This window comes from Neodiprion pinetum, chromosome 4, assembly GCF_021155775.2.
Source record: "Neodiprion pinetum isolate iyNeoPine1 chromosome 4, iyNeoPine1.2, whole genome shotgun sequence".
In the NCBI taxonomy this organism is placed as follows: domain Eukaryota; kingdom Metazoa; phylum Arthropoda; class Insecta; order Hymenoptera; family Diprionidae; genus Neodiprion; species Neodiprion pinetum.
In genome coordinates this window covers 25,114,118-25,131,055 of record NC_060235.2, presented here as the reverse complement: position 1 = coordinate 25,131,055, position 16,938 = coordinate 25,114,118, and the positions used below count along the sequence as shown (strand labels likewise).

General features: G+C 38.7%; 1 protein-coding gene across 4 annotated transcripts in view; it reads left to right on the top strand.

Moving 5' to 3' along the window:
* LOC124218048 (RNA-binding protein 24) overlaps window positions 1-12,892 on the top strand; it is a 35,577-nt gene extending 22,685 nt beyond the window's left edge. For all 4 annotated transcript variants that reach the window (XM_046624401.2, XM_046624398.2, XM_046624399.2 and 1 more), the window contains 2 exons: window positions 9,935-10,161; window positions 12,680-12,892. In XM_046624401.2, the coding sequence (XP_046480357.1) occupies window positions 9,935-10,161; window positions 12,680-12,825 (373 nt within the window). In that variant the 3' untranslated portion in view covers window positions 12,826-12,892. The remainder of the gene's footprint in view (window positions 1-9,934; window positions 10,162-12,679) is intronic.
* Window positions 12,893-16,938: the final 4,046 nt, after the last annotated feature.

The following is a 16,938-nucleotide window of genomic DNA, read 5'->3' as shown; positions in this document are numbered from 1 at the left end:
GTATTCCTAGGAATCCCTGTTAAATACCAGTTTTCAATTGGCAAAATTTTCGTCAAGTATAGGGAATGTGAAAAAAGTCCTTTTGCTCCTATCTTATCGTGCAGGGTGCAGGTAATGACAGTTAAAAAAGTATCGTTTCGAAATGTCGGAAGAGTCTGCATATATTTTTTTTTCTTCAACTGTGAAATACAACGAGTGATAACGGATTATCAAAGTCTCGCGAATTCTGAAATCCTGTAAGACAGTCTGTGGGTGAAAGAAAAAAAAAACAACTTACATCTGAAAATGACAAAAAATCGTTGAAAAGAAAAGTTTCATGAATTTTGAACGTTTCAAGTCATAGCATTTTGGAGAAGAATAATTTGATCATAAATATTTTTATAAGTACATGATATTTATAAACAATAAATTTCAATTGCAGGGATATGATGCGAGTGGAAAAGGTGCAACCAAATTCTCTGAAAATCATACTCTGCACTTTTCGCTGCTTCGAAAAGCAGGGACGTTTTTCTCAGCCGATCAATAAGATGATCCGGAAACGGAGATGATGCGATGCCGCACGACGGTCAGTCTCGTCTGTTATCACCTCCGTTTTTGGGTCGCGCAACGTCTCCGCGTTACTCGTTCGTTCGCCTCGCCTTTTCCGCGACGTCTAATGTCCCTGTAAAGTTTCTAACGATGCGGGTACGTAAATAGTGTTGCGGGTAATTAACGGACGACACGTGCCTTTCGTCAAGTTTGATTTCTCGCTCTCCGAATCTCATGCCACGTTTCGAGTTTCCCTCGAACCGTGTGACGCCCGTGTCAATACGCGTCGTTATCTTTTACGAAAGATCCTAATTTGTTTGAAAAAAGGAATCCATTGAGCAGGGACGTAATTTTAATTACCATTTTATACATTTCTCAAGGAAGTCACAAGTTTAACAGTCGTGATGGTAAACAAATTTCTATTCAAAGGAACTTGAATAGCTGGGTGTAACAATCTTTGAAATAACGAGCGTTCAAAACCTTGGAATTTTTGGAAGTCTTGCGGTAGACGCCAAGTGGCTTCAATTCGTTCATTCTGCTGATCTTATCGTGTGCTTTCGTTGATTTTCCTGCATTTGAAATTATTTCTCATCATTCTAGACGATTTCCAGTGATTTGTGATTGTGGTTTCATCCAATTGGGAACTGACTCAAAATCAATGTCAATGGATTTAAATTATTCATTCGATTTCCGAACGAATGCTCCCTTGGGTGTAAGTCTCATGTTTTCTTCCATCAGAAAGAGCCCAAGAAGAAAGGACTTGCGAACTGTTTCTTTGATTCAACAAAACGGGAATCCCAATAATTTTGCTCGATTTCAAATAATTTCAATCTCTAGGATATTCGGTGATTTCGAGCAACTTTAACCGTGATTTTCAAACAACTTTAAGCCATCTCACGCGATTTCAAGCAATTTTAGATCGATAACGAAGTGATTTGTGTTTGGGTTCCGAATGAGTCCGAGAAATTTCAACGATTTCAAGCGATCTTCGAGCGATTTCTTAACAATCGCTATTACATGTTTGAACATCGGGCGGATTTGATTTTTGCTGCGATTTCATGTTCCGAAATTTTATTCCCGCGGATAACCGCGAAGCAATTTCCACTAATCACGCGGATACTCTGCAGGTGCTCGAATTGTAGGCAGGTACATGCATACATTTAATAGCTGCGTTCGGAGCGAATGATTTTCGGTATCGCCGGCTTGCGCAGCTGTTGCGCACTCGAATTGCGGTGGAAATTGGATTCGCGAGTTGGAGCCACCCCTAGGCCATCATTGGCCGGTAAAACTTTGAGTGGATTGGCGGATGATCCGATTGGATTATCCGGCTGCGCCGGCGCCTCCGTTTCTCGGCTTCGTCGCGAAGCTCATTTCGCGCACCCCGCGTCACGAGGCGTGGAAATAATTCTCGCCGAGAGCTAAAAGCTCCTCGATAACAATTCTTGACTTGTTGCTCTTACCGGATTACATTTCAATTCTGGATTCTCTCGAAAAACAGCCGAATTTAAACCGGATTCGAAGAGAGACCATTTTTTTTTTTTTTTGCCAACCAAAAGATGTTGGATTTGTGTAAATTAAGAAGCGAATAAATCATCTCCTTTCCGGGTTTTTTTTTGTTAATTTCTCGAATCCACTTCGCAACTCATTCAACGTACGAAATAGTTTTTTTTTTTTTTCAAATGCTTGACGTTCCAATTTGAATATTTCAAAATTGTACCATCGCTGTCACTATCATTGTCATTATTATTTTATCGTCGACCATTCTTGCGTTGGAATTAGTAAGCGAAAAAAATGAGAGACAAAAAGGAAGATGTAAAGAAAGAAAAGAGGGTTTCATGCTATTATAGGTAAACATAGAAGCGCGTGCAAACAGCTGGCGCAGAAAATTTATACCCAATACAAATCCTGCGGTACAATGCTTCAAGGATTATGGACAGATGGAATAATTTACATTAAAACAGTGCCGTGTCTCTTCGCATATCAAAGTCTCTTTACCCGCACGTCAGGAAATTCTTCGTACAATGCATCTCTGATTGATATGTGTCGCGTATGTTTCCACTTGCAATCGCAGCGCTTTACGATGCCTGAGGGTTATATCTAAAACCGTGAGCAAATAACCCTCGGGCAAATATACGTATCGCATCGATCTCTCGATTGCACATCTTTCGAACTCGTGGAGGTCTGCGTTGCAATTGTCTTTGTTTAAGAGATGCGTCATTATACGAATTTGAAGAAGTTTTAAAAGCGGAAATCATAATTTTCCCACGACATGGTGGATACAGTTCGATGTTTTGTAGAAGAAATTGTAATTCTGCAATTTCCGATAGATTTTTGTCCCCGAATACTTTTTTCTCTATCTTCGCAAAGAGTTTAAGATTCGTTCGGTAAAAGCTAAAATTTCGAGAAATTTATCTGCCTTAGAGTGTAAAAATAAATCGACATCGCAATTTATCTTTTCGCAAACATTTGCCAAACGATTTGTAAATTTTTCCCTCGATTAAAAGCTCGACAAAATTGATCACGCTAGAGTCCAGTTTCCATCAAAATCATGTTTTGCAGCTAACGCATACAATCAGGCGTGTCTCATTTGTTCCCAAATAAAAATCCCAATGACAAAACTAAATTGAAAATATATAAATATCGACGCGATTTAGGAACAGACACACAACGCATCACACTGCAGTACCGCTGCATGTTCCAACCTACGATGCACGCTATGAGTATATACTTATCTACCTACCTACTTGCAATTAGAATCCGCGACATCGGGATAATCACGTTGCGGTGGGATTAAATAAATTACAGCTCTACTCGTTGAGGAACAAACTAACTCAGAGGCAGTACTCTCCCCACGAGGCATGAATTCTGCACCCTTCGTACGACATTCACCCCTAATCACGCGATCTATCCAACGATTGTTAGCCAGCCCTAAGCACCTGCCGCTGGCCAACGCGTTCGCTCTCCCTCACCTGTTATAGCCCTTCGCCCGGAGGTATAGGTGATATTGTAACGTGGCACACATGTGACGGCGGTCGCGTGTCTGTGAAACAAGCATGAAAGCCGCTGGGGTGAGTTCGCGGAGGGCGGAAGGGTGGTCGGACTTGGAGGAGGGTGCAGGTCGCTTATGTACGACGCGAAGCGGCGGCAAGTCGAGAGATCCTTATCCGAGCAGCGACCACTTTGCGTCGGAAGTCGTTGAGGAAGTTGGTCGGATCCGACACGGAAATGCCTGCAAAGCTCGTAGCGCGCGGCCCTTCACCTTCGTTATCGCCAAGACTGCGGGGATTAAGATAACTAAGCGTTTTGATCGAAAATTAGGTACATATATACGAATACGACGAAATTCAATTGCTTATATTTCTTAACGAAAATAAAAGAAATGGACCCAATCATTTTCTAAATACGCTACTTTATGCCCACGTAAAAAGTAAAGGAAAAAAAAACATTGCTAGACGAAGATTAGAGGAGGTAGAGCGAATCGCGAATTAATCGATGACACCTTCCATTAGGATAATTCAGCCCCATAAATCGCCTCAATACCAATACGAAGTGAACTGCTGGGGTTCCGAAAGCACTGATGTGAATGGTCATGTAAGTATAATATAAGTATGCATCGTTTACCGCGTTTGATCGATGGAAATTCAAGCTTCGCATCGATGGGGCACTTTCCCAAATTGATTGCAACTACTCTTTGGTAACTGATCGTTGTTCACCTGCCTGTTTGAATTCTGAATCATACATCCTAGGAAACTAACCCCGCTGCGCGAATTCACGCAGAAGGTTCGGAAACTTGCCGAAGAATCAAGCGTTCATACGTTTCTAATTAATTATTCTTCTAATCGTAAGAGGTTTTGCCAAAATCAAGTTACATCGATGTTGAGTAAATGGAAATCGAGAAGCGAAAAGTTATATCTCATAGTTCTAAATTTTTTTTTTTTTGATATGCACTACGGGAAGTTCTTCATGTTTCAAGATAAAAGAAAAAGACCGAAGCGTTTCTCCCAAGCGAAGCATCCTGCTAAATAAGTGCGTTCGATTTTTGAAGTGTAACAGAGAATTGATAATCTATCTTACGGTTTGACTATTGTAGGTGTACGTACACTGAGAAAAATTTCATTTGTTACAGTAACTAGAAAAATTCAGTAAAACAGGTATCGTTGAAAAAAACAGTTTGAATAGTGTTGGAATTACGAAAAACGAGGTGCGCGTAACCATTTTGCGCTATCGTAGATCCTGTTTTGGTTATTGCAACGCAAAATCAGTTTGTGAGGTATACTCGACTTTTTTAGTTAAGTAAGACTTTAAGGTCAATTTATCGTTGCCCAAGCGTTAAATTTTCGCAATAGTTAAAAGAAAGTATAGTAACAGTGATCGTAACGAGAAAGAACAGTAACGGATAGCAGACTTTCCGGTAACAGCTAGAAAACTAATTTTCATTTTCCGATTGTGGTAAAAAACGAAAATAGTCAAGGACCGAGCGGTAACCGGAACTGAAAATTTCTCTCAGTGCACCAACACTTTTCGCGTAGTTTCGCGCAGATCCTGGCGCACGCACAGCGTTTGCGGATAACGTTGTCAATTGATGTAGCGACGTAATTCAACCCGCGGAGGGGCATCGGAGCCAGGGCGATAATGCCGTTATACGGCACATTACGTTATTAGCCATGAACGCATTAGCCGCTTTCACGTGCGGGGGAGGCGAGCAAAGTGTTCCGAGGGTAACATACCTTCGAACACCGCCGAATGGGGAACCGCCGCTGTCCTCGGACATGGAAGCCTTCGAGCTGGCGACACGCGAGCAATCCATAATGCAGGCATCCTAGGCCGAGAGATGCGCCGGACAGATAAATCCGATGAAAACTACCCTGGTAGACGTTTCTTGCCTTTTAAATTCGTCCCCCCTTTATACTCGTGTCCGTTGTCGTGTCCCGGAATCGATCCCAAATTTACTTTTTTTTTTATCGCAAATAAGAACCGTCGTTCCAGATTATTAATTACTTGTAATATACGTATCGTCGAAGTGGAACACGATTTTCATATTGGGGGTGGGGTTGAAATTTCGAATTTTAAAAGTTACGAAAGCCTCGAATTTCGATTGTTTTTTGTGGCGAAACTTAAAGTGGACAAATCAGACTCTGACGATCAAAGTTACGAAAGGACAAAATGCCGGAATGGCATAAATCCGACAGGTCAAAATTTCAAGAGTGCGAAAATAAGAAAATTTAAAAATCTGAAACATCGAAATTCTGAGCGATCGAAGATTTTCAGTTCCATGAATTTCTGGCTTGGTGAAATTTCATGGCTTTGATCTTTCTTTGTTTTGGATTTTAGATATTTTTTTTATGTTCGGAATCCTGGTCATTCTGATTTTCGGTTTTTCTCATTTTTCACACCCGCTCGTTGCGTAAACTGTGCTCTGTGAGTATATTTCAATTTCTGAAATTTTACTCTGTCGAAACTATATTTTTAAGAATTTTACTCTATCGTAACTTTACTTTTCGGCACTTTGCTTGCATGGGTATAGTTGTCATCTGTAACAGTTTTTATTTTATTCCCAATTCGGGCTAATTCTTCCAAAAGTTCGGACTTAAGTCAGAGAATTTTTGTCGTTCAGCTAATGATCAAACGGAATTGAGACATCATTCTTCTTCAGTCATAAGTCAGTGATCCTTTTTTCTTTTGCTGGAGGAAAAATTATACACATACTCACATAATTTTTTATCATTTTATGAAAGAACACTGTTTCTCATTCATTCCATTCTCTTGCATAAAAATGACTTTCCACTCCAAATCGTTATCCTGCAGCCAAGCAATGTCATCTCTTGTTTACTGCCCAATGATTAATACTATCAAAGTGTGTCATCCACTGATTTATTTTTCCAAATAACGATCACCTTCGACGCGTGTCCGAAATCTCTATGAATATTTACTTTCTGCGCATTAGAGGAGAAAGAGAAGAAACTAGGAAAGAAAAACATAAAAATTGGACGGAGAAGTTTCGTCGTTTGCATGATCGTTAATATGAAAGATAGGCATTAATTTATCATGGATGAAGAAATTGAGTACGGAACAACAAAGAAGAAGCGAGACGTTTGAACGAAGGTATCTTGAGAAGTTGGAATTGATTGGCCGGGGTCCGTTGGCAGGTGAAATTGACAAATGGTCATCCTCGTCAGGCATGTCAGGCCGCCTGCGTTTCCCACAAGGAAAATAGGACTTTGCACTGTACTTTATTCTCTGGTACTAGTTAGCATTCGAGGCCGCAGGACATATTGATTTCCGCCGTTGGACACTGGCTATTATCGATTAGTTGAAAAGTTCAGGGCTGTCCGGGAAAAGGGAATATCATCACTTTTCCATTTTTTCGCCTTCCATGGCTTGACGGAACTTTCGTAAATTTCCGAAAGACTTCTTGCTCGTCGATTTTCCGCACAATATACAATCTGCAGTCACCTTTTAATTTGAATTCAGACATTAACGTTATGCGATTAGTTTTATCTTGAAGAGCTTCGGACAATCTTGTGATGGTTAGTCAATTTCGCAAATTCTCTGCACGATCGATGCAAATAAACAGCTTTTTCTCTCTGGCAATTGCTTTCGATCGTCTAATTGACTGAAGTTCGTTCGCAATAAAAAAAAAAAAAAAAGAAACGAAACGAGACTTTAATTCCATGTGGACCACTTATTTACTTATCCTGATAGAAATCTTGACTGCTACTGTAAATGTTGATGACAAGTTTTATTCAAAAGCTGGTTTCTCACTTCTTTAACCATAAAAGTATAACCGAATAATCGGAAATTTTACTTTCGTGCATTTAAAAATGTCACTTGCTTAATCGTCAGAAAATTCTAGTAAAACAGGTATCGTTACAATAACCGTTTAAAGATTGTTGAAAACGCATAATTATCTTGTTGCGACTATAGTTGCAATTACTAGATTTTCTGGTTTCAGCTACAAAACTCGTTGTGACTTAATGACCCTTGACCATGTGATGGAAAATGAAAATAGTTTACGAACTGTAAAGTGACTACGAGCATAAATTTCTCTCAACGCGTCTTATATAAGTTATTAATACGAGGTATATAATATTGTAAATAATTAAAATTACAAACGAAGTCAATGTTTTTTTTCTGGTTTTTTTTTTTTTTGAAATTGATTGAAGTGATTGCAGAATTGCATTTACGTGGAGTTAGGATTTATATATCGACGATACGGCGTTCCGTATAAATAAACGGTATCAAATATCATTTCCAGAACATTAAGAAAGAGTTTCCCGTGGGAACCGCGGTGCAGGCAGCGTGTCAAGTCAACCGGACACAATTCCTGGTTAGAGAACCATTAAACAAAATATTAGGTACTAACGTTGGTGTTAGTTGATCGTGTGACGTGTGTGCAGAGATACATTATATTATATGATACATATAATATTGTTATACTATATATAACTTATACATATACACGTTTTGGTTTGCTGTGTTTGGCGACACTGCAGATTTGTTGTTGTTTACTTCTAATTTTTGAACGATTTTGTTTCGTTGTTTTTTTTCTTCTTTTTTTTTTTTAAACTTTTGTCTCATTACTTCTTCTAATTCTTGTCGTATACACATATACTCAATATTGTGGATTATATGTATGTACCAATCAAGCTTTGCAAGTCTATGTATCGAGAAGTTTTTTCATACACCCCCCCCCCCCCCCCCCCCCCTCTGCCCCTGACTTCATGCCTCGAGATATTATTAGCTTGCAAAGCGTGTACCAAACTGTTTCAGGCCTCACCTATTATTATACATTAACGTTGAAATTGCTTGTGAAATTATTTATTCGCTTGTATTTAAAAAGGTATATATATATATATATTTATTTATATGTATATATGTATATATTTATCACACAAATATATATTTATATATACATGTGTGTGTGAAAGTAAAGTAAAGTAAAGTAAAATGAAATGAAAATATCATATATCATATCGATGTACACCACCTTATATACCTACGCAAATCCTGCGGTCTCAAGAATCAAATGATGCCGCAGGAGGCTCCCGTCATTTCCCAAAATATTATATCCTCAATACTTATTCTACTTTTATTGTCTTTTGTGTTGCGTGCTTGGGTTTTGTAGACACGAGATTAGTGCCTCAGATGTGACTCGTCATCGGTCCTGGCTGTTGTTATTTCCTGATCTATACTATGTATATTTTTGTGCTTTCGAACCGTACACCTGTAGCAGCAGCAGTGTATTTCAAAAGCCGGAAGTCAAAGCCAAGTCAAATATTATTCGCGACAATGTGTAAACGCGTACATATTAACGGTCAGTTTTTTACTCTTTTTTTTTTCTTCATAAAACAAACATACGCCTCATTTCCATCCGGTTTTTTCTTTTTACAGACGTTACACTACGCGTTTCTCGGCTGATTAATCAGAGCTTTCGTTTCAAGCACAAACTCACTCGTCCGTCTTTACTTGACGAAATTTCGTAGTTGAAATGTCCAGTCCTTGGTACGATAGAACATTCATGGAAATCTCTAGCTTCATCCTTTTCGACAGTTCTTCATCACGTGAACAACTTGCGGAACAGTGCGAGAGTGAGACGAGTTTATTACACGCTTTATTCACTAATTTGAATAACTTAATTTGACTAAAAATTGTGGATTAAAATCATTCTGAAATCATGAGAAATCAACTTTAGACTGTCCGTTAGTTTCACTTTAGAATCATGACAAGTCTTGTACTCTGTTGTCAGCGACGAAGAAATTCTTCGGGTCGGGTAAAATAAATTACTTTTGGGTCGTGTACCCGAAAATTATGGACTACCCGAATATTTCGGGTTTGCCAAAGAAACCCGGCCGGTTACAAACCCGACCCGAACCCGAGTTCGAGTACCCGAAATTTCAGGTACCCGCACATCCCTACAAGTCAGTACTGGATTGTTACCCACAGGTTTCCCTACAGAAATCGACTCGATTCCGCACGATTTCATAGAAAGTATTCCTTAATGTGACTAAATTTAAAAACAGTCGTTCAATCAATCGCTCAATATCGCTCATAATTACTCCGCGAATACTTCAATTTTCCTACGCACAAAGTCTTTCGTTGTCCAAAGTAAATTTTTCGTTTCTCTTCATACACAGTAAAGGACGAATGTACCGTAGTTGCATCGGTATCAACCTTCCGAACCGTTATTGCGCTCTCTTCGTTACACAACTTCTCACTCTCGCCTGCAACTCCTCGGGTTCGGGATACATGCCCCTCCTCGATCATCGCCAGGTACCTTTTAGCCATGAAGAAGTCCGTACTTTCCGCCGCCTGATCCCATTTACTCGAACCTTACCGCCTTCCGCTAATACCGGCAAATTCCATAGTTCCCAGTGGGATTTTAACGGGATTTATCATTGTGTTGCAGAGTCCCGCCTGGGTACGTTTACCAGTCACCTTACCTGACCGCCGCTGCACCCGGAGGGCTGGTACCTCTTCCTGCAACGCAGCTAAGCCACGCGGCCGCGGTTGCAGCAGCATCTCAGTTCTATGAGTACCAAAACGCGGCCGCGGCTGCAGCTTCCGCGGCATCTTACCCCGGAACATCGTATAACTTCGCCGAGGCTTATCCCTACACCAGCGCAGCTGCCGCAGGTACGTTTGGTCGGATGAATTTTTAGAACTCTGTTTCGTTGCGCGTACCAAACGCTGCATGACATTGTGAAATATGTAGGTATGTACCTACCTCTGGTGTACTGTCGCATTTTTAGACACCTTGTGGGCGGAATGCAGAAAATTCAATGAGTTATAGTTGCCATCTGCATCGGGGATTGAGACTTTTTTTTTTATTTATCTATATAGTCGACGTGTCAAAATACTCTTGCGGAATAACGACGGTCTGAATTTTTGTTCACGATTTTTTTTTTAGAGAGTGTTGGATACTTTCGAGTTTGGAGTTATTCTAAATATGTAATTGCGGACTCTTGAAAAGAACAGAAAGACGCCTAAAGTCATGAACACGTAAAATTGTATAGTGAAAGTAATTTATTCTCGAAAATGATTAGATATATATATATATTCGAGTTCAAAAACTAGGTTAACTTTTCAATTGTTTGATATTTGATGATGATTATTCACATTCTTTACCATTAAGCGTTTCTGAAAACAAGACGCTTTGTTCTATATGTATAGATGAGATTTTCAAATTTTTTCACTGCTTATCTGATAAAATGACGAACTTAGATACGCGATGCATATACTTTACGTGCGAATAGCAAGACTGGTATTTGAAGCTCGGTTAACCGTACGAGTAAACAGAATTATACATCACAGCATCGGATAGCTGCATCTAAATTTAAAAAGATCTTTGCTATTCTGCAGGATGACATATTTCAAACGTCGCTTTTTACAAAGCTTTCGCTCTGTTAAGCTTAGGCACTAAGCCATGGTTTTCACAGCTTCGTTTAAATACCGTCACGCAACATAGACAATGCGCTTGTATTTCTCGGCCTCTAATCCACCTTGAACGACAAAAATCTTTGGGCGGTTTTCCAAGCATCGCAGGTGCATCTGTCTCGAAGAATTATACATGGCGGTTAATTTTGAGAACTAGTGAATACTAGCAATGAAATGACGAACGAATTCTTTCTGCATATAAATAGTAACAGAGATGGATATACACTTAGATAGATATATAGCTAGATAACCTTTATTACTTCAATAGCAATGTTGGACAAATTCATAGCTGGCCAAAAAAGTTAGGAGATAGCAGATAGATTAAATAAAATATTTCGTCTCAAGCTCCGGACTAAGAATTTAATCTAATCAATGAAATATTGATTTATGGTACAACTTAATATTGTCACCTAACATCAATTCGACTTAATTGCAGCGAATAATATTTGTATAGATCGATAAAATATTTTAACAGAACCACGAAAAAACACGTTTACTGCAGTCAGACTGATTTCATCATCTAAATATTAACCGTGTACGATTTCTATCAGTGATGCTGATTAGAATATTTCCGAGCACAAGAATGTTCACAAGCAATCAATTACTAAAGAAAACTCGCGTGACGTCCTGCGCCGTTGCAAGAAGTATGTTGACTCAAGAACTGTTTGATTATCCTAGAAAGCCGACTGAAATATTTATAATTCAATCCAATAAAGACACCAGGTTGCCCCATTCGTTAACCCAATAGAAATAATGGCATAATAAAAATTGTGTGTTGTGTCAAAAAAATTACGGAAACTCGACGCTTTTCAGGCTGCAAGCATCTGAGATTAATTCTGTTAAGAATGTCTCAAACGTGCTGTCTAGAATATTTAAATTGTGGAATCAAAACAATTATTGAACGCGGATCTAAAAAGAGCAACTGAAATTAATCCGGCTCCATTTGATTGGAAAAATATTTATCTGTTTATCAGAGAAAAGCTCAGTTATTACAACAATTTTTTCGGAGTTACGTTACTGTGAGATTTTTTAAGTGCCAAGAGTGATATCGCTTCATCGATTTCAATCTATTACCTTTGGTGATTAGCAGTGATGAATTTCCTCGAATTCTTGGAAATCTTATAATATTTACAAATGATATTAAAGTATTATTGCGATACTTGACCGGGAAAAAGGTTTGTCGATTAAATTCAACACACCTATATACGATTGACTTTCAGACACATATTCCAAACCTTAATACTGCTTGAAACGGTATTTTAATTTCCGCACCATTTTCGATCTACAGAATGGTGGATTTAAAAGATTCACGATTCTTCGATGAGGCACAAGAAAAAAGAATTCATTTTTGGGATTTATCGAATATTACGAAAGAAATATTTCGTTGATATTAAAACAAATATGGTTTCATACGATGACTGTGATAATTTGTTTATCACTTTTTTTCTGTGATGCAATGAGACTAATTCGTATTATTATATTATAAACAAACAAAAGATTTCTTTCGCCGTGTTCGACCCATTGATTGAAAAAATTCTTTTTTCCTGTCATATAAAATAATTCTTGCCTCATGCACAGAAATCAGGGAATCGCGTGGAAGATTTTCTTTTAATTCGACAGCGCTTTGACGAGTCTGAATTATGCGATGAAGAGGTTTTTCAAATGAACAAAAAAGAAAAGAAAAAACATGGATTGATCTCTGTTTTCTCCGTTACAGCGAACGCCGCAGCCGCAAGCTACGTAACTCCTTACACCTATGCAACCCTTCCTGGTGCTGGAGGACTTCCGGGCGCAGGAGCAACGGGAGCAACGTTTCCGGGTTTGCCTTACCAGACGACACCGCAGGAGGCGCGACTCCAATAGAAACTACTTTGTTCACCAACAGCTCAAGAACTATTTTATAAAATAAAAAAACGTCTCAATTTTCAAATTATGTATTTATAGTCCTTATCGTATAATATTATATGATTAATCATAATATATTACAGATGGCTTGGTCAACGTTATTTGCGCGAAGTTAGGAGGAGCAGATATTATACATATAAGATACTCATATATATATATGTATATATAAACGTAATATCCGAGAAAAACAAAAAAAAAAAAAAAATACGGACCGGGAAAACACACTTTTTGGTTCCTATATGTATAATGAAGTTAGGTTTTTAATCAACTCGAGATTTATTTACCGAATCTCGGTATCAATATGATTATTATACACGTGAAAGGCAGTGAGTCGGAAGATAATCTTTGTTCTAACGAAAGATTTGATCTTGCGTTGTTCATGCGGCTGACTATGTAATATACACGTAGCGTTTTTCAGGAGTGAAAATGCCGAATTGATGAAAAACGCTCGCTATTGACCGCCATTTATTGTTATCCCCGTACGTCCTATATTTATACACATTTTATAGGTACATAATTATGTCGAATATATATGGTTTGAATTGCTGATCACAGAATGGCTTGTCGTCCGCTACAGTTGAATGCGCATGCGTCACAATCCGAGAGTAGTTGTTTGCCAGGGCGACCAACCGTCGTGAACGTAACCTCAAAAATTTTGACACTTGTCACTTGTTAATTGTGTTCAATACCGACAGCTGTAAAAATTTTTAGGTTACCTTCGTGACGGTTGGTCGCCCTAACAAACAACTGCTGGTCTCGCATTGTAACTCACGCGTATGAAACGAACGGAACAGCAGACTACGGACCATTCTGTCGTTAGCAGTTCGCACTATATATAGCAAAAGCTGTACGAAGGTTATACGTCTGAATACTTCCAAACGGTGAAATCGCTTCAGCGTCGTTTATACGTGGTCTAATAGTTCCAACGTAATTCGTTTGTTTTTCATTATTATTATTAATATTATTATTTTTACTATTATTATGGCTATGATTATTACTACTACTACCAGAGATGAGTAGGGAGATTTCCAACGCTCGGCTTTTCGTGATACCAGCTAGGTTGGAGCGTCGACGCGACACCTAGGCGGCCACGCACCGAAGGTGGCCCACAATCGTGTGCTAGGCATAGAGTTAGGCGCACTCGCAGAGTATATATAGATATACTCGGTCGATCGAGCAAGTGGTTGCCAATCGCATCCTTGTCCCCGCTCGCACAGATGTTTCCAGGAATGTGCCAGGAATGCAAGAATTGGCATTTTTTTTGTTTCAATTATGAATGTCAACGAACAAAAGTATCTCCAGATTTGATAAATTTTGGATTCAACTGGCGGACGCTGAACCAAAATAATTAACCATTTCCAGCCCGAATACTTTTTTTTTTCTTTTTAATAAATATTATTTTTTTATTGATATGATAACATGTGACGCCTGGTGTTCTCGAATATTTGTACGCGCAGTCTACGGAAAAATATACGAAGCCAGCTCGATAACATTTAAGCAAAATGTGCAATGTGCAATGGGTAAGTGGTTGGGGGAAATTTTTTTTTCTCGAACTGAATCTTCCAGAGAACCATCAGCGAATTCCAAGCAAGCTCCATAAACATACCGAGGAAACGCGCAATCAAGGATGTAGCTGTGGTGGGGCTGACTGGATACCACATGAGGAAAGAGTGATGCGGGACACGCGTTCGATGCCAGTTAACTTTTTTTTTTTTTTAAATTCAATCCGGGCTTCTTTTTTGTATTTTCGGAGAGAAAAAACAAATGAAGGAAAGAAAATTTCGAGAGCCGGTCGATTTTTTCCTTCCTTCCTTTTGCTTTTTCTTTACTGAACCCACCTTTTTTGTAGTGGGGGTAACCCAGAAGAGAACAAGTAATTGAAACAATAAAATTCCGAGAGTGAATCGATTTGTTTCCCGTTTTTGGTGACTCTTTTTTTTACTTAATCCCCGCCTGTTTTTTATTTCGGGTAACTCAGAAGAGAGAAAATAAATGAAAGTGAGAGTGGACCGATTTTTTTTTCCTTACATTTTTTATTGTTTCATATTTTTACTAAATCCCGCTTCCTTCTTTGTATTTTTGATAACCGAGAAGAGAAAAAAAAAATGAAAAAAAACAATTCCGAGAGTGTGTAGATTTTTTTCCATTTTTCTTTTTTTTTTTGTTTCCTTATTTGGTACCCCGGAAGATAAAAATTTCAGCTATCTCTCTCGCAATCATGTGTCGGCTGATCAATCCTCGCGTGCTCTTACAAGAGAACATGTATATATATATATATATATATATGAGCTTTCAATTTTTGGATCCAACATTTTCGGTGAGTAAACGACCAAATGGGGGTATGACACCGCCTAAAGGAAGGAAAATATTTAATATTCCATATGATCATATATGTGTATATATATGTCAAGGCGGTAATCTCCTGCCACAGGAAACCTGTACAGTTTTGTTCCCGTAAATTTCGAATTGTTACAACCACGGTAAGCGCAGAGATCGCGCGCACGTTGCGGTTTATTTTTATCCATTGTTGTATGTTTTTCGACGCAACAAAGCACACACAGAAGTCACTCCTTTATTACGAGATCACGATGTTGAGTATTCGTAACACGAGTTGCGACTGACGATCGAAAAATTGGTAGATAGATTTGGGGGCATCCTTGATCGCATACAAAGTAATACATTGTAAACTTCGTCGTTTCGAGATATATTTCGAGATATGCATGCAAAATTTCTCATAAATATTTGAATCGAGAGTCGACCGGCGAAGTCGAAGTATAATGCAAATAACAATAAACCGGGTCGATTGTGATAAAAAAAAATCAATGAGCTTTCAATTTTTGGATCCAACATCTTCGGTAGGTAAACGACCAAATGGGGGTATGACAACGCCTAAAGGGAGGAAAATGTTTAATATTCCATATGATCGTGTATATATATATATATGTTCTCTTCTAAGAGCACGCGAGGATTGATCAGTCGACACATGATTGCGAGAGAGATAGCTGAAATTTTTATCTTCCGGGGTGGGGTGGTTCAGTAAAAAAGGTGGGTTCAGAAAAAAAAAGAAAAAATCGGTTCTCTGGAAGATTCAGTTCGAGAAAAAAAAAAATTTCCCCCAACCACTTACCCATTGCACATTGCACATTTTGCTTAAATGTTATCGAGCTGGCTTCGTATATTTTTCCGTAGACTGCGCGTACAAATATTCGAGAACACCAGGCGTCACATGTTATCATATCAATAAAAAAATAATATTTATTAAAAAGAAAAAAAAAAGTATTCGGGCTGGAAATGGTTAATTATTTTGGTTCAGCGTCCGCCAGTTGAATCCAAAATTTATCAAATCTGGAGATACTTTTGTTCGTTGACATTCATAATTGAAACAAAAAAAATGCCAATTCTTGCATTCCTGGCACATTCCTGGAAACATCTGTGCGAGCGGGGACAAGGATGCGATTGGCAACCACTTGCTCGATCGACCGAGTATATCTATATATACTCTGCGAGTGCGCCTAACTCTATGCCTAGCACACGATTGTGGGCCACCTTCGGTGCGTGGCCGCCTAGGTGTTGCGTCGACGCCTCAACCTAGCTGGTATCACGAAAAGCCGAGCGTTTGAGATCTCTCTACTCATCTCTGCTACTATTATTATTATTATTGTGTATCTATTCCTAGCATTTTAATAACGTTAAAACGGTTATATCATTAATTTATTTAGACGATCTGGAACCAGGAGGGCGGACAATGCGATCGAATCTTGAACACACCTATTTCTTTCCATATACTAACCAGACCTCTATATCTTCCCTAATCTTCCCCAAGGAGCCAAAATTGGCGTTTTGGGTGGCACAAGCCCTTTCAAGCCAATCGCCTCCAAAGAGAGATACTAGTTATACTATATTTATAGATGTATGTAACATGTATGTACGGATATGTATATGAAAATAAGAATCGGATATACATAGGGTAAATCGTATAAGCGTAAATATATATTCTACACGTACGAATCTAGCCTTACCATATATAATATCGTAGCCTTGTTATTGCCTTAGAATGGATTTGCGCAGAAT